This window comes from Mytilus trossulus, chromosome 2 (genome assembly GCF_036588685.1).
Source record: "Mytilus trossulus isolate FHL-02 chromosome 2, PNRI_Mtr1.1.1.hap1, whole genome shotgun sequence".
Classification (NCBI taxonomy): Eukaryota; Metazoa; Mollusca; class Bivalvia; order Mytilida; family Mytilidae; genus Mytilus; species Mytilus trossulus.
This window is the reverse complement of record NC_086374.1, coordinates 30096993-30116460: the sequence shown is the minus strand read 5'-3', so window position 1 is coordinate 30116460 and position 19468 is coordinate 30096993. Positions and strand designations below refer to the sequence as shown.

The window sequence follows — 19468 nt, the reverse complement described above, 5'->3', positions numbered from 1 at the left end:
TGTTCTCGGCAAAGCAATTTAAAGATAATGTGATTACTTGGCTGTTGTTATTGTGAATATTTAATTATTCGACAAAATATTTCATGATTATTTGATAATCTAGGTTTGAAATTTTGATTATTTTACTGTTTTGTTCCAAAACAATAATCAATGATTATGTGCTTATAATGGCAAAACAGATCACTTGGACAACCCAATGAGGGGACTCTGGGCTATAACTGAAGGTGTGGACAGAGGATTTTTGATATAATACTTATTGCTAATAATTTTTGTTGCAGTACAAACAATAATGTTTTTTCATCAAAAAATGAATAATGGGTGGTTTTTTTAACTTCTTTGATATGCTGGTGACAGTTTTAAGCTCTTTGGTCCGATTGTTTTTTATTTGACACATTCCCTGTTTTCATTCTCTCCTCTATATAGGAGGTTACTGTAAAACTGAGATAATATATCTTCTTGAAATAAGATCTTTACAAGTACAGTCTGTAACTGAATGCATTTAGTTGAATTTAAACTCATATATATATTCACATGCTATTCAGAAAAAAATCTGGAGTCACAACATTTAAGTGCGTCTTCTCTTGTAAGTTTTGACCTCTGCCAACTAAGGCAGAAAAAATTAATACAATACAGATTTCAATTTAATATTTATTAATAGACACAAATCTGTTCTTATGAAAACATAAATTTATGAAAAAAAACTTCTGATTTGATCAGACATAACTATAATCTAAACAATACAATGAAGGTAGTATAATAATAGTTCGTTCGCAACAGGAAATATACAAATTATTTGAAATAATGGTATACAAAAGTTCATTGATGCAATTATATTTTGAACTGGTATAATCCAAAGCAAGATGTTAAAGGTGTATATAAAACATTTATTATTGTTCTACACCAGGTCTTGGTCAAGACTGTTCACATGCTATTTCTTAGATGCGAAAGAAAAGTTGATCTAAGATATAGACTATGATAATTTAGTTTTAAAATTTCTTCAACCATTTGAAATAATTGCAGATAATAATCAAACAGCACAAGTCCAGATTATACAATGAATAAATTCGAGAGGTAAATTGTATGCTTCCATTTCTCCAAATCCTACCTGTCATAATGTACTTAACTTTTATTGTGAGATGACCCATGTTGATTTTAAGTATTTGTCTTTCCATCACTAAAGTTTGCTAACATAAAATCCCCTACATTTTGCTTAGCACTAGAACAAACTTGAGAGAATTACTTCACAAAGGTTGTACAATTTTCCTCTTTCAATTTAATTTTATTTTGTTGTACTGCAAATATTTTTCTGTTGAACTTGAAATAGGCAATATTTATATAAAATATGTACAATGTTAAAACTTGGGAACTTTTTTAAAGTACAATTCTCATATTTTAATTTGTAAAGGATCTTAACCCTTTCCTCCATTGACATTTTTTTTTTTGCATACTTGTTTCGCATAGGATTTTTCAATAAAAGGTTGAAAATATACTTTAAAGTATAAACAAATTGCGAGAAACAACTATTTCGTCAAATAAATTCAAGTCAGATATTCCTATGAATATCCTTTTCACATTGGATACAAATTTCATTAAGTTTGAAGCAGACACTTTGTAGAAAAAGGGTTTCAACTGAGGTACTACACAGGCGTCAAAAGGCTTCATTATGGAGTAAAGGGGTGGCGTCAAACGGCATCACTATGGAGGAAGTGGTAATCGAAGAAAAAAGGAGAGAAAAAAGCCAGATACAAATATTTACAGAGAACATACATGAACAATCATAAATTTAAGAAAACATTGAACATATAAATATTTAGCACTCTATGATATATATAATGATTTAAAATGAATAATTTTTTAGGAAAGTAAATATCACATTTTAATATAGCCTACATACTACATATAGTAAATTTATAGCTATTAAAAATACAATAGGATCATCATTATACATGTAATAACTTAAAAGTGCATTTTAAGTTTCAATAGTATATACAACTTAAAAACATATTATTTATATCATATAAAACTTAAGGAGATGTGATTCAACTGCTAGTGAGACAACTATCCATAAAAGGACAATGATTTGAACAACTTTAGTTTAGTTGCCTAAATTGATTGAATGAAACCACATTGCAAATCATATCAAATCAAATCCACACCAAAACTAAACTGATTTTGTTCGACTATTTTGACCATTGAATCCGTCCAAGCTAATTAGTGTTCAAATCGACTGATTCAACTATTGTCCATCTTTGAATCAGTCAAACAAGCAAGTACAAAATTTAAGGGCATAAAATACAGTTACAGGGGAGATAATCATATTGCTAACGTAAATGTTTGTTCTCTCACAATTTCAAAACTGTGACATATCAGGAAAACAAGTATTTTTTAACTGATTTTAATCATAAGCTTGAAACCAGTAAATGAACCCCTCTTTTTAAATATGGAATTTATCTTGATTATGTATGAAGATTATTTGTAGGAATTTTTATGAAAAAATAACTGATATATATAATTTTTAATTGAGATAAATATATAGCAAACATTGCCATTTTTCTAAAAATTAAATGAATTTACGAAAAGTTACATAAATTCAAAACATAATTATGTTAAGATTTTCAAAAGGTTTTAACAAATAACCTTTCTTGATAACCCTGTTCAGTGTTCTCCCCAGGAATTTTGGATAGCACCAGGGTGACGCGTGACGAACTGAATTTTTCAATATTTTGTGTCGCGTTGCGTCGCGTAATTTTTTCTTGTTAACAGTGTTAATAACAAAAAATTTAGGTATGTCTGTCCAAAGGCTAGAAATTTCCAAGAAACTGAAATGTTTAGCAAATGTCTAAAATTTCAACCCCATTTATCTTTTAAAGTAGCCAATGAAGCTGTACTTTTTATTACTTATTTGAATTGACTAGGTAAAAGATAGCTTGTTTGCAAATTGTAGTAAAACAAATACTAAAGGAACCTGTATTGTATGCCCCCAACACAAAATAAATAAAACATCACAGATTTGCACTAACAAATGACTAACTAAGCATGAATTATATATATCAATTTCTGAATTTACAAAACTACACAGAATGCTGATACATGTATTAATAGCAATGTGATTAATGTGGTGCCTTTTCTTTCATAAAAAAAACATTATTTATATAAATTATCTGAAACTATTAAGTTCATTAAATAGATGAAATAAAACTTAAACCTTAAATGAACAGCATATAATAAGTTTTACATCTACATTTTTCTCTTATCATTTATTCATTTAATCTATCAAAAGAAAATTATAACCTTATAATAAATATCATACATACGTATGTTATTAATGCCCAATAATGATATAAAACAAATAAGACAACAAAAAACCTACAAGACAGCATCAAGTAACCATAACTTGACACAAATATCTGGTTCTTGTTAAAATATGCCTTTAAACAATCTTGATACATACTTTTTGAAAGAAAGAAAAAGAAAACAAGTACCTGCGCCATGGGCACATGATACATCCTTAATGTGTGTAAAATAAAATGAAATATTTAGAAGGCATTTAATCAAAAGCATATAGATTGGTTGGGTGTGTAAAAAAAACTGAAGAACATAATATTTAGGGTTCATTAGCCCCTAGTTGATCTGCAACTTTAATACTGAATGCAGACAAAAATATCAATTGACATTTATTGGGAACACTGGATTCTTACAAACTATACCTAAACGAAAAATGAAACAAAACAAACAACTTAATTGGACACTGAAAACAAGAATGTGTCCTCAGTACATGAATGCCCCACTCGCATAATCATTTTCTATGTTCAGTGGACCGTGAAATTGGGGTAAAATCTCTAATTTGGCATTAAAATTAGAAAGATCATATCATAGGCAACATGTGTACTAAGTTTGAAGTCGATTGGACTTCATTTCATCAAAAACTACCTTGACCAAAAACTTTAACCTGAGTCGGGACAGACGGACGAACGGACGGACGAACAGACGCACAGACCAGAAAACATAATGCCCCTCTACTATCGTAGGTGGGGCATAAAAACAACTTAACAATTGGTGTGTTCATGTTAGATATAATGAGGAGTATAGGGGAAACAGTATATGCATCAAACACTCTGTGACAGGTTCTTCAAGTTTACTATGCAATATATTCAAATGTATACCTCAAGCATATTAATACAAAACAATACTCACAATCTTTAAGAATGTTAGATCATTTACCAAAAAAACAAAACAATGTATGGAATATTCCTGTTCGAATGAAGAGGATGCAAGTGGTAAAATTACAAAATGCAAAATATCTAGTAGTATCCTATTATAGACTTCTTATAGAATGTCAGTATGGTAAAAATACAAATTACAAATATTTTAGAATTAATTCAAATAAATGCAATTTAATACAAATGCGGCACCAAGAAACTTATTCGATAATGTAGATTTTTTTTCTACTAGAATAAAACTGTGTATTCAAATTTTTAGACCTTGTACTGTGTGTTGAAAGTCTGTCATTTTGTTAGCTACGCATCACCATAAATGAGATTCATTCTGTGGCATTCTAACCACACCTACACCTCCTCCAAGCCGTCGATAGTTCATTCCACCGCATAATTTCCAGCTATTTGTTTCAGGATCATAAACTTCTATTGTTTTTAAGTATGTTGTACCATCAAATCCTCCAATAGCCATAAGCTGCCCATTTACTACTGCTAAACCAACCTGTATAACCCAAAGATTAGTTATAAAAAAAAATCTTAAAGCTCAGAATCACATCTGGAAAATATTCTAATTGATATAACTATGCATATTTTAAAAGTATTGATGATCCTTTAACAAAACCAATTATTGTAAATAGCAAATCATATAAATAGGCTCTGTTCTTCTAAAATATACATGAGCCAAAAGTTTCATTCAGGTTTTATATGAATTTAGATGTTCTTTTCAATGAGGAAAGGCAATATACTGGGTGATCTTCAAAATACCAAGGTTGTCTCCCCTTTATATATGCATTTCACATTTCTCAAAGAATTTTTATTCACCATACTAATATATTTCACTTATTTAACATAAAAATGCCAAAATTAGTTAAATTTTGTTTACATTAGAGTTCATAATAAAAATGTGTTTGATTTTTCAAATTTTCAAATGAAGCAGAAAGTTTATCATCATAATAAACTAAGAGCATATTTTCATAAACATAGTGCTTGTAAATGTGCAAAGGGCTGAAATTTTAAAATAAGTTGGTCATAATGTCTTATTTCAAACTGCATCTTGAAAAGTGTTTTTCAGGGCCTTTTATAGCTCATATCAATGTCTCATTGTCAATTAAATCACATCTTCTTATTTTCGTAAACACATTAGTATTGTAAAATTCCAAGTCTCCAGCCTAAAGATTGTATTATCAAATGAGAATGATAGCTTTTCCTTGTACTTTATACCATATGTGATATCTATTTTCATTCATTTTCTTTACACTGTAACTTTTGGGTTACTGTCTTGAAGCTATATTCTATAATCATATGTATCCCAAATCTCATTATTCATTCGTTAAGAATTAACCTACCCCACTTCTTCTAGAGGTCATAGCAACAACAGGTTGCCATGTATTAGAATGTGGATTATATCTTTCAGCACTACTCAATTCTGTGGTATCATCCCTGCCTCCAACAGCATATATCATATTATTATACACTGCTACACCTAGGTGTTTACGTCTTGTTCCCATGGGAGCAACAGGTGTCCAACGATTGGTTCTTGGATCATAACGTTCAACTGTAAAAAATTGTTAAACTTTTGTTATATCTTTTAAATTATGGTAACTTATTATACCATACCATTGCTTCAAACTCAATTGGTACTTGGATATTAGTTTAAATCTATTAGTTTCATTAAATCTCAGTTTCTATTCTATTTATGATAAATAACTTACAACAGTAAAAAATATTCAATAGGAGTTTCTACAGAACCCTGTGTCTCTGAAATCATTTTTGGAATTCCAGGATGCTAAATTATATACAAGTAGAAATGCTATCTAAATTGCATTCCAACTAAAGCCAAACAAGTAATAAAATTTATGAATGGAAAAGATCAACAAACCTGTATTTAAAGGTGAGGTCCCATCACTTCCTCCTACAGCATAGAGGTAGCCCATCAGTACAGCTACACCTACTCCTAATCTTCTTGTACTCATTGAGGCTACCTTAGCCCATTTATTTAATTGAGGGTCATATCTGCAAGAAAATCCATAAGATTTTGTTCACATTACAATAATACAATGTTTTATTTTTTAATACAAAATGTTCGTCATCAAACTATACCTCATTACTTTAATACCTCCAAGTCTTCTGTGTTTTCCATACACTAGTTCTAACAAATGTATGTTTGTAGGAAATGAAAAACATGTGGGACATTTGACTATATTTTTAAGAATATGAATGAAAATTTAAAGAATGAAATACCAAAAAGATGTTATTTCTTGACCCTCTGACCTCATATATTATTATTATAAAACATTTAAACACAATTATAGCAATGTTGGTAATGAAATATTGGTTCCTGGATGCTTTTTATGTATTCCTGTTGTATAAGAACAATTACAGATTGTAGAATCTTAATATTGCAATTTATATTTGTAAAATTTACTGCATTCATTATGTGTAAATGGTATAGCCAATATACCTTTCAACAAAATTGAGACATGATACCCCGTCCTGACCCCCAACAGCATACATATATCCATCTAAGACTGCCACACCCACACTTGTTCTACAGGAACTAGTAGGAGCTACCTCACCACTCCACTGATTTGTCTGGGGATCAAATCTGAAAGAAAAAATAACAAATACTGCTATTGAAAGTAATTACATATTATAATTTATTGGTTTATAATCGAAACCTTATGACAGATATAACCAATGGGTGATAGAATGTAGTTCTTATTTAACTGAAATTTTTGCAATCGTCCACAATCAGGAAATTCCAATTTTGTGCAAATGATCTTCTAAATGCTGTATCCAGATCACACTCCAACTTACATATTTTTGTGAATGTGTTTACTGTGGTTCACTACACATGCAAACTACAGTGTTGTTCCTTTTTTTTTGCACTTGACAACCAACTTTGGGACAAATTTCTGTCCACCTACCATCAGCTCCTCGCTCAAACTACCCAGACCTTTGATCACATATCTTAGTTAGAATCATTAGACATCAGCAGCTCATTTGCATATATTTTGCATATTTTGGCAAATAAAAGAAAATTAGACATTTTCTAAAAACAATTCAGCATGGTAAGAGTCAAATGCATGCCAGCTGTTTTTGGGCTTTATTGATTAATAGCTGGGACAATTACCTTTCAATGCTATTTAAATATGACTGTCCATCATGTCCTCCAACTGCATACAATAGATCATTTAGTACTGTTACACCCACTCCACATCTCCGTTTACTCATTGGTGCAACCATCCGCCATTCATTTGTTTGAGGATCATAACGTTCAACACTTGAAATTGCATCACCACTGCACCAACCTCCAACTATAAATAAATTAACAATGTTTTAAAATAAGAGCAAGTGACTGTCAAATTATTTTGCATGTAATTTTCTAAATGTATGACTTATTGTTAATATTTCTATACAACTAATGAAGTATCTGATTTGTATTCAATGACAATTCTATATTCTCAGGAGTTATTGAAATAGCAAACCATGATCACCAATGTTTAACCTCTGTGAAAATCTTTTATTCCAAACAGTGTAGATTTTCTTATGATAAAACTGATTTTTTTGTAAATAATAGAATATGAATAAAATAAAAACTATCATGTTTAAGTGCATATATATTTAGCTCACACTACTTCAGAATCAAATGGAGTAGTAACCTTTTTAAAAGAAATATTTTAGCTAATCATTCTTTATCACATAAATGCAATGGGCAAACAAACAAAAAACATATTACAGTTTGAACTTATACAAACTTTCTGAAAAGTGCAAGTGATCCATACTGTCATGTATTTGATATAAAACTAAAAGAGTTCTATAACTCTGAACAGTTGTGAATCAATTAAATCATACATTGCCACTTAAATTTTTAAATATGTACTGTAAAGAACAAAGACAAATCCTTCAAGAAATGAGCTATCAAATTGACAGCAAACTGTATTTTGAAGTCACTTTCAGGCTTGTTCAGCCTGCCATGTTCCGTACCAATTTTCGTAATATAAAGTGAAGATGTTTACCACAAACGAAATTATATTTTTATACATGTACCTGCAAAGAGTACTTCTCCACATCTAATTGGTTTTCTTGGTCTTGTTCTTGGTCCTTGCATCAATGGTCTTTCTTGTGGCAATAACAGATAATTTTTGGCTTCATCAACAAGATCTCTACAGGATTCATCACTCTTTATTAAAATGTCTGAACCAACTGTCCCAACTAAAAACTTTGGACTCATTAGGGGTAATCTAACATGTTGTGTGACCTGTAAGAGAAAAATTGAAGTTAGTTAAATCATGGAATACATGTGAATTTAACTGTACTATATTTTGACATGTCACCTTGTTAGTAACTAGTTATTTGCAATTATAAATGCAAACATTTATTAATAAATTTACAGTTCTCTTTTAAGATATTGTACTGTTGGCCTTGGAGTCCTATTTGTCTTAGTAGTTACTACTGTAATCACTAGCCCGTCAACACTGAGGTTGTAAGTTTTAACCTCGCTTGTGCAGGTGCACTTGACTTCAATCTTAATTGACTAGGATTGTCAGTTTTCCTATCGAATGTCATGGTTGTCTCCAAACACTCTGGCTTCCCTCACCAATAAAAACTGGTGGCAACTAAAATAGCCCAAGAGTGGTGCTTAAAAGCTGCTTTAAAACACCAAAAAGACTAAATCAGATATGTATTTTGTCCAGGTCATACAGTGAGAACTTACAGTATCAAGTTTTTGCATTAGTTAAATCTCACCTTTGTCACCATTTATCAGTTATTCATAATTATAAATGTACACATTATTAAATTATATACATGAACAGTAACTTAAGATATACATATGTATTTTGAAATACAGTGATGACTTACAGTAGGTAGGTGACATCTTCGTTCCTGTGTGTTGTATTTCACCCAGGACATGACAGCATTAAAAACTTGTTCCTCTGATCCTACATTTAATTCGTCACTAGATATTATATCCACTAACTGGTTCACTGGTAAAAGCATAAATTCTTCACTTTCCATTACCTGTAATCGAGCAGATATACATCATAAAATTAAATGTATATTAGGTTTTTTTCAATAGAGTTTATAATTATAAGTCCATGAAAAAAAAAAATACACATGTTTTGTTTGTGTCAGTTCTTAGCACCACAATATATTAGAACAGTGGAGGATTACTTATATACTTAATGCTTCATGAAGTTTAATCCTTAAGTTTTCAGGATTTTTATACACAATTTTACTGAAAACTGATTACATACATTTAGTCTTGTTGGTTAACAGATAATTTGTTTTAATACAGAGCAGTACTTTACCTCTTGAAAATTATGTTGAGTAAATTTATCTGCTATCCGTAACAAATCTCTACATGCATGTGTATCAGCAAATGCTCTTATACCAAGACAATTTGAGGGATCTAATTGTCTCTTGAGAAATTCACAACAAACGTCTTGTATTTCAGCTAGCTGTAATAAACAAGCTGCTGGCAATAGTGTTTGTACATTACTTTCTTCCACTGTTATGTTGGATGTGTAACAAAAGTCAATGAGGAGTTCCATAGCTGCCTCATCAATGTCTCTAATTGTCACTTCTGTCTGTCTACTCTCAGCAAGTTCTCCTGTAAACATGGCATGAAAATATGGACTGCACGCAGAAAGTATCACACGATGAGCAAATATTTTCCTTTGACCAACAATAAGGACAACATCACATAGTTCTCTGTGTTTCCTTAAGACATTAATTGATTCTAATGTATGTCTAGGATGTTTATCTGATGTGTAGGCAAGTCTGGCAGGAGAAGCAGCTCTCTCCATTTTGTTGTTCATCTGATTAATGATGCTAATCCTACTTTACAGAAAGTTATTGTTTGGCATTCCTTTCTGAAATGAAAATGTGGCAAAACTAAAATACAATATCAGACAAGTCTAAATTGAAAACAACGTTCAAACACTTCAAACCTACATGTATGATTGTTTTGGATAAAAAGCGCAACTTTTAAAAGTGTGCATGCAAAACAATTTTTTTTGGTAAAGTTATAAGTACAGCACATACATGACATACAACAATTTGAAAAAATAAAAAAAAAGTGAAAATATATTTTTGACAAAACGCATTTGACAAGCAGGTCGAATAACGGATGATCTTACATGTAAAAAATGCTCACTGCCGTTGACATTGCCAAATAAACAGATCACCAGATGTAACATACATGTATATACAAGTATACACAACCTCAAAAACAACACCAGTATCCATACAACTACATCAATTTGAAATATATGAGCTAAAGAGCATTGTCTTTGGCTAACATATTTCAAATTGATGTACAAATGTTACTTTTTAATGTAGGTAGTAACATTGCATTGCACAACACAGTCTGGTATCTGCACATTTAGGTTTAGTTTGATGAACTGTAAATAAATACAGCAGAAAAAGCTTTTCATCAAATCAAACACATCATTTAACCTTTTGATTGCAATATTTAATAACATTGTTCATTAATAAGATATGCAAAGACAGGAAATATTGACTTTCTACATAAATTTGTCACAGTAAATTTTAACAGGCATGAAATTTCACCTTAGCTTTGATTAAAATTTCTTGCTTAAGTAGCATAAAAACAAATAAGCAAATTTCTTTCAGGTAAAACAGCACAAACAGTTGTTTCCCTGGAAATGTTTCCTAAAAGAACATACACATGTTGTGACACATTAGCTTTGCTTCTTCATTGTAAAGCTGTACGTACATGTATATGTTTATCAAGATAAATAAATTGCAATCTTATTTCACACCCTTTTTTGTAGGTTTTTTTTTCACCACCAACCACCCCAAAAACCACCAACCACTAAGAAAAACTGTGATATTATACAATAAAACAAATTAAATTACATAGACGTTACGCGCGATGTTCGTGCCTATAAGCGTAACATACGTTATCGCTAAAATCGGACGTTTTTCATGGTTTAGACTCTACAAAAATACTCCTAGAATAAGTAAAGTTAATGTACCTGTCTGGTTAGGGTAAGGGTTGGGATCCTGCTAACATGTTTAACGCCGCCACATTATGTATGAATTTTCCTGTCCCAAGTCAGGAGTCCGTAATTCACTGGTTGTCGTTTGTTAATGTGTTACATGTTTGTTTTTTGTTCGTTTTTAAATAAATAAGGTTCTTAGTTTTCCCGTTTTACATGCTCATTGAGGGGTCTTTTATAGTTGAGTATGCGGTATGGGCTTTACTCATTGTTGAAGGCCGTAAAAGTTACCTTTAGTTGTTAATTTCTGAGTTATTTTGGTCTCTTGTGGAGAGTTATTTGTCTCATTGGCAATCATATCACATCTTCTGCGGGATCCCAATTGCGGTTTCATTTGTTTTCGACAACTGTCGGTATGGTCGCCTTATACTTCAAATGGAATTATTCATACAGTCATTGATAATACCAATCAAATAGTTTTCACAAGAATAACATGTCAGGTACCTAAATGTCAAATAAGCATCGTCCAAAGGAAGAAAAAAACACTTGATAGATACTTTTAATATTAGGAACGATTTAAAGGACTATTGTGTCACGATCTACATGTATTCTCTCGACATATCTAAATATTCGTCGTTTACAATACAGTAACTTAGCATCGTTCAAATGTTTCCCACAATAATTTTTAAAAATCTGCCGCAGATTGTATTATTTCGTTCCCGCGAAAAAAAAAACTTGATTCTTTAAAAATCCCCCGGCTGCGTCCTAAGGTCCCTTTCACGGAGTTTCGGAATAATTTCGAATGAAAATTTCAAATCCGTGTTTGAAAGAAATGTCGGTTAAGTAACATTAAAAAAAATGTCGTGCCTTATACTAAACCGATAGTATCAGCTGATAATATATGAAATATTCGACAAACTTTCTTCTTCGTTTACCTCTTATATCGACAAATAACGGACATTTAGATAAATACATCGCTGCGTAGAAAATACGTTCATTTTTTCTTTACAACCGTACTTTCGGAATAGTCATGAATTATAATACTGTGCTTAGGTAATAAGTTTTATTTCAAACTTTTAAGTTGTGCATTTTGCCACTATGTACGGAACTGATTTTCATCGAATTTGTCTTAAAGTTTTCTAAAGTAATTTAACATATTATCCAGTTTAGTGCATTTTCTGACAAAAAATATTTTTTCTTAATTGTCACAGTAATATATTCGTATCGTTCCAATCATACATTGGGAGCATTATCCAAAACATATTTTGTCCGTGCCTAAATTTTAGTGCTATACGATGTAAACGCAAAAGAAATGCTCGTACAATAACGCACCTAAGTTTTACTCGTTTTAAAAACTTTGCTAGTTCTGCACTTAATTTAAATTTTGCGAGTAAAAATAAAACATGCAATCAGTTCCAGGTTGAGCGCAACACTTATCAATATCACGGAATAACAAAAAGAATCCGAAAAATCAGTAGCATATCAAATCGTAGTTTAAACATACTCTCTATATATATGTACTTGAACAATACATGCACCGACAATCGAGTAATATAAATTGTATGCTTAGCTTGTTCTGTGAGTTTTTATTGCACAGCGTTTTTTGTTATTTTGGCTATTCGAAACGACGTCAGGTTGCCGCCGTCAGAAATTTAATGCGTGTGACATCTTTTTCACCAATTTTCAAACATTTTTTTCTCGGACAGTTCGAATGCTTTGGAGACCAATAAAGATATTTTGAAAAGATTAGAAAAATAACATGTCTATATAAGACTTTGATTGTCCATAATCAAGTGCAAAACTTAACATAGTTTACTTTAATTACGCCTGTACGCAACGTTTTTGCAAAAAATGAACGTGTGACATTTTATTCACCAAATTTTAAAATTTTGAATCTTTTTTGTTTTTGTGTTTGACCGATTTTGCGTTTGAAATTTATTAATTACAGAAAAACAACATTATACAAGCTATATCATTTTCTCACCTGATGACATCATTTATCCGTATTTTTTAACTGTTTTCGTTAGAGTAGTTTCGAAAATGGAGATGGGACACAATGACACCTTGCAGATTTGCCTGGCGTAACAGAATAAGACGCAATAAGCCGTCAAACAAATATATCATAATGGGTTGCCATTTCATGGCAATTCGCGGCAAACAAAAAAAAATAATGAAAATATGCAAAAAAAAAGTCGAAAAGAAGTCTTATACTTCAGTTTTTTTCGTCAAATGTTACCCGGGACAGCCCATTATTATTCCAAAATCCATAATCAAATGCATAACAACTCGACCAAATGCGTTTTATATTGTTTTAATGGAGATAATTGAACAAAGACATTTATATCAAGCACAATAGTATCAGAGGTTTAATACAAAATACGTTTTTTCTGCACCTGTAGCTCAGTTTTAACCACAAAACATACAAAAAACGTGAACGGTACGAACATCGCGCGTAACGTCATACAATTTAATAAACTTTTGATGTTTATGGGCATCATTTTTATGTTGAAATCGATAATCAATAGAAGGAAAAACGTCTCTGGATTCTAGTCCTGTAATATAAGACTCTGCAGGTTCATATTATCATTTTACATTCAACGTTTTTTATCAGATTTTTTTTTTTACTATCAATGTTGAACCTCTGTTTCCTGATTCTAGTCCTATTAAATATAAGACTCTGAAGGTTTATATCATTTACATTCAACATTTTTTATTGGATATTTTCTTTTACTATCAATGTTGAACTTCCAAGGTTCAATGTTAACATTGATAGTAAAAAAAAAAAATATCTGATAAATTTAGGTTCAACACTGATATTATAAAAAAATATATCTGATAAAAAAAACGTTGAATGTAAATGACATTAACGGGCAGAGTCTTATAAAATAGGACTAGTCAAGATTCATGATCATTCATCACTTTCCGTATTACATTGTGTGTGTTTATATTAAGGGAGTTGGCTTCTCAGTTTCAAAGAAATTAACTTTTCAAAACACTAGCATATATTTATAGGCGTTAAATGAAGAAATCAAAATAGCCCCAAAAAAATAAAGGTCACCATGCTGGTTTTCAAGATATTAGCCATTGAAATTCTGGCGTGAAAATTTTCTCTCTAGACTTTTCATACCTTTATCATTGACAAATTGAAGTCCTCAAAAAGTATTAAAAAATAACTAAAATTGTATAAGACTTTAACAGACAGCTTATCATTATACATGTAAGAGAAATTAAAGAATTATAAGAAGAAAATTTTGTTAAGGCATTCAAATGGATAAAACCAGAGAATTCCGAAAAATCTGACCTTATTTACAAAACATGACTAGCAAGCTTCCTTAAAATAATAACATTCAAATATATTCATAATTAGTAATCAGTTCAAGTATCCTCGATCTTTGTTCTCAGTTAGATTTTGATATTTGTCTCTCCTTTTATACAACTATTTTATAGAAGAAGAAAAAAAGGAAAAAAATATATTTGAGATGTCTATGTGGGTCTGCAGAGTTCAAAAAGTGGGGTGTTAGACTCTCCCTTTCTGTTTTCTGTAGACATGGTAGATATTTTGACTCTTAATCTTCTGATTTGTTGAATTAATAACTTGAATACTACATTTAAGTCACATATATAACAATAAAAGACAAAATAATAAACTTTTGGGGTGTTCGGTGGTGAAAAGACCTACTGCTTTTTTGTTATAATTATGAATGACAAATTAAAGATACATGTACATAACATGTATCATCCAATTAGGATTTGTAAGATTACATGTACAGTACCCGTTTGGACTTTTTTGGAATTTGATGTTAAATGATCGACAGTATTGTCCGTTCTGAGGCTCTTGATTGAGATGCATTAACAATTGATTTTCCAGAATATCAATTTAATCCTTTTACAAGTTCTACATTTTTTCTCTGTAAACTAGTTTTTAGAGAATAAAGTATCTATCTATCTACATTTAATCAAAATAAACTCTAGTCTTTTTTTAACTATTAAATGTAAAATATTATCACTCCTGAATTGTTTTACTTGCAAGAAATGATTGACAGTTGTGAAAAGATGTAGAGGTTCTAAAGGGGAACTTGGTATCAAAAGGAAAATTACAGTTTATTCATAAACATTCAATTTATTTACATATTTTATAAAATTGTATTTCTATAAATAATATAAATGAACAGGACGTTTATACGGGGAAATTTTAAAACCATCAACGGAAACTCGTAAAATTACAGGATTGATGTCTCAAAATTTTTATTTAAAATTCTTCAATTGAAAATGGTCCTGGTTGTTAAAATTTCAAATAAAGTGAAATATTTACAATTTACAAATAAAAATAGTTTATTGGCACTAACACTATTCAAATAATTGGCAACACATTTTTTACAATCAATGTTAAAAATCGTTTTTCTTTCATTTTCAAGTTATAAAAAAAACTTGATCCCTTATTCATGATATTTATTTTAAAATTATATTTTATTTTTTTTCTCCTCAAATATACAAAACAATAGTTTACATTAATATCGCTCTGTTCTTAAAATTACAAAATAAAGGAATACAAGGCAAATTTTATAATATACTGCATGACATGTACTCTAATACCTTATATTCATGTAAATATCAAAATATGTTTACCAAGCCTTTTCTTGCTAATCAGGGTGTCAAACAAGGTGACAGTTTAAGTCCAACTTTATTTAATATATTTGTTGATGACATAGGAAAATACTTAGATACAAACTTAACTAGTGCAGTTAATTCAAATGGTCAAAAAGTGAACCATTTATTGTATGCCGATGATTAATTGTTGATATCAGAATCTGCAGATGGTCTCCAGAACTCTCTTGATTCTTTACAAAAATATAGTACTGAATGGAAACTGGACGTGAACCTTAAGAAAACAAAAATTATAATTTTCTCTAAAATTAAAGTAAATAAAGAAAACTTTTACTTTTATTACAGCTCTAATGCAATTGAAATTGTTGATTGTTATAAATACTTAGGAGTTGATTTTCATAGCTCTGGAAAATTTATACAGGCAGTGTCAAGCCTCTCAGATAAAGCTAAAAAAGCATATTTTGCATTGAAGTCAAAACTACCATATAGTGAAAATTTGTCTGTTAAGACTTGGCTCCAGCTTTTTAATTCAATGATAACTCCTATTTTAACTTATGGATCAGAAGTATGGATATCAGAATTCAAACCAAATTTTGAAGCATTAGACAAAAGTAAATTAGAAAAAACACAAAACTCCATATTTAAAAACATACTTGGGGTTCATGGAAAGTCTTCCAATCTAGCAGTGCGGTGTGAATTGGGCACTTTACCCATTAGCATTAAATGTTATCAACTTACGTTTAAATATTATGAGCGTCTCAGTGATATTGGTGAACGGTCTGGTGGTCCGCATGAAATTCTCAAAGCTGCTTTTGAAGTGGACAAAACTCTCACAAATAAAGAAAATTCATGGTCTTATAAACTATCTGAATTAATGAAATATATTGGAATATCCTTTAACAAGCATTGTAATATTAATTTCAAACAGAAACTAGAAGATTTCTACAAAAATAAAATTATTTTTGAACTTTCTAAGATAAAAGATGGAAACTGTGGTAAACTTTTATTTTTCAGTAAAATTTATACTAAATTTAAACAACAAGAATATTTAAATTTTAATATTCCTAAATACCTTAGAAAAAAACTCACTAAATTAAGAATAAGTGCACACTCATTAGCAATAGAAACTGGGAGGTATGCAAGACCAAAAATACCATCTAATGAGAGATTTTGTAAATTTTGCACAGAAAAAATTGAAAATGAGATTCATTTCTTGATTGAATGTCCGCAATATAAAAACATTAGATCTAAATATAAAATAAATGATATTAATTCAAATAATTTGGATGAAAATTTTACCAAAATGTTAAATCCTATGTCTGAAAAGGAATTAAAATCTATTTGTATGTATATTGAAGAAGCTCTTGATTTGAGAGACCACCATACCGTTTCATCAGATAATAATCTTTTACAGTAGTTTGTGCATATACATATATATATATAAATATCTTGTATTGTGTGTTTTAAGTAAATATACGAAAATCTATAATAATACTGAAATATAAGTCTATGGTATCAATATCAGTCTATAATGTATTTGTATACATAGAATTGGCTCATGACTTGTTACATGAATCTTTATTTCATTTATATGTTGTTTTAATATTATAATTGTCTGTATTTGGATCACGCCTCTATTGTGCTCTTTCCAATAAAATATTGAATTGAATTGAATTGAATTGAATTGAATTGAATATCTATCCTCCTTAAATACTAACATATCTGTACAGGTAAAATCAAAATTTAATCAAGCTGGTACAGATTGATTTACAACCTTCCACCTGGATATTGCACAGCAGGTGTTTATTACTCTGGGACAACTGTCCGTCCAGTCTGACATCTAGACAGATTAAGGCATCCATAAAATTAAGTCCCTACACGTACTGTACATGTAAATTAGAAAATATAACTCTGACCATATATTTAGTCTATAAAATCATTGAAATGGGAGGTCTATGTTTTGTATGTAAACCCCCTATATATGTGTCTGATGTACCCATTAATACATTTAATATATGTAATATTATGTTCAACATTTTAAAAAAAAATGTTTTTATGTTGCTTCCTTTCTTCTTTCATTCAGTTTCGATTTCATTAACCTTTTAATTTATTAACACATTTGAACTGATCAATTACAACTTACAAATATAAAGATTATCCTGGAGTTTTTATGAATCTTCCTGTCTTTTTAAATATTATTTTGATTAATATTTGTTTAAACTTCCTCTGTAAAAAATGATCTGATTATCCCGACCCAAATAAACAAATAAGATTTCACGATTCTACTGATGAATTTGAAAAAGACGTGTAGTAATCATCATCTGGGTTTGGCATATATTGAACTTAAACTTCTCAGTGTAAAATGGAGTTAAAGTAAATCATTTTGTAAGTAAAATATGTGACCATTTGTTGACATTCTTCTGAGCCAAATTTGGAAATAGGAAGTTACGAAATCGTGATATGACACGAACCGACTTCGGTCTATTCGATATCCGGATTTTAATATCGGGCTTAGATCAACTAACCAACTAGTTTTAATATGGTGTATTTCCAATAAACCATGAATACATTGCCATTAGTACTACTATGTCCAACAAGGAATTGCATATACAGTTTCTTAGTCCCATTATAAAACAGAAAGGAGTAGGTCCATATAAGACCACTTTTTGGCCCCAAAATATAGCAGTTTTACAAAAGTGTTAAAATGTAAACTTTTATTATTTATATTGTACAGTAGAATGATTCTGCTACATACGTATGGGCTGTTTTTGACAATACAATGCACATATATCGGGTATTAGCACCATTAAGTCATGCTAAATTACTGAAATCTTCACACAATTCTAACATTTTAGTTTTTAGACGGTTTTCGTGTGAAACGAAAGTGGCCGCATTCGTGTTCGTGTTCATCCTTAATAATAAAATGTAAGTTGTATTTTATGATAAAACATAACATATATAAAGATTGAGGATGAACACTTTCTTTAATGACAAAAACCATCTGAAAAATGACATTTTTCGGCATATTTGGTAGATTTTTTTTATAAAGTTTGAGCTTGATTCACGGCGGGTCGTTTGAATTGCCTGGAAACTCTGGCTATAAATCAGAAGAACGTGACACTAAATTTAGAGAGCCCGCTGCTTTGATAGTCTGTAAGGTAAAACAAATTTTCTAAACAAACATACATTTCATGATTTCTGTATATAAATCACTTTCATTATATTCTTAAACTCTAGAACAAACACTCTTGAAAAGTTTTAGAGCTTATATATACACTATAAGTATCATGAATACATATGCATTTTAAAATGTAAAAGTTATGTCTCGCCAGACGGATTACTAGAGTTGTTTTTGGTTATCATTATAACGCTAAATACCTGTCTTTCTTCCTACTTATTTTTTTCTTTTCTCTGATTTTTTTTACGACTGAAACTATTCATGAGAGTATGCTATGCAATCGCCTATAGTTTAAGTTGCAGACTGTATGTTAGTACATTCAGGGATTGTTATGCGGAGTACTTTATTTCCAAATGACATTTATATAGCAGGTGTTTTTATTCGGTCTTTTCACGTAAAGCTCGAAAATCAATTGAAAACTTTCAGGGTGATAATTTAGCAAATCATTAACACATTTTCTTTTTGAATATAAGCTACAAATTTAAATAATCCGGCATTTCTTA

The 19468-nt window shown here is 30.2% G+C and overlaps 1 protein-coding gene across 4 annotated transcripts; it reads right to left on the bottom strand.

Annotated features, from left to right (window-relative positions):
• Window positions 1–656: 656 nt before the first annotated feature.
• LOC134706959 (kelch-like protein 20) lies at window positions 657–18245 on the bottom strand. 4 transcript variants are annotated; one of them, XM_063566349.1, is made up of 10 exons: window positions 17931–18237; window positions 13647–13734; window positions 9527–10090; window positions 9078–9236; window positions 8265–8475; window positions 7348–7531; window positions 6676–6819; window positions 6094–6227; window positions 5561–5769; window positions 657–4716 (listed from the first exon to the last, which is right to left on the bottom strand). In XM_063566349.1, exons 3-10 carry the CDS (start codon window positions 10034–10036, stop codon window positions 4525–4527), a joined length of 1743 nt encoding a protein of 580 aa, XP_063422419.1. In that variant the 5' UTR covers window positions 10037–10090; window positions 13647–13734; window positions 17931–18237; the 3' UTR covers window positions 657–4524. The 4 variants fall into 4 exon arrangements, with proteins under 4 accessions (XP_063422419.1, XP_063422420.1, XP_063422418.1 ...); XM_063566350.1 differs by lacking the exon at window positions 13647–13734 and having other exon boundaries at window positions 18191–18245; XM_063566348.1 differs by lacking the exon at window positions 13647–13734.
• Window positions 18246–19468: the final 1223 nt, after the last annotated feature.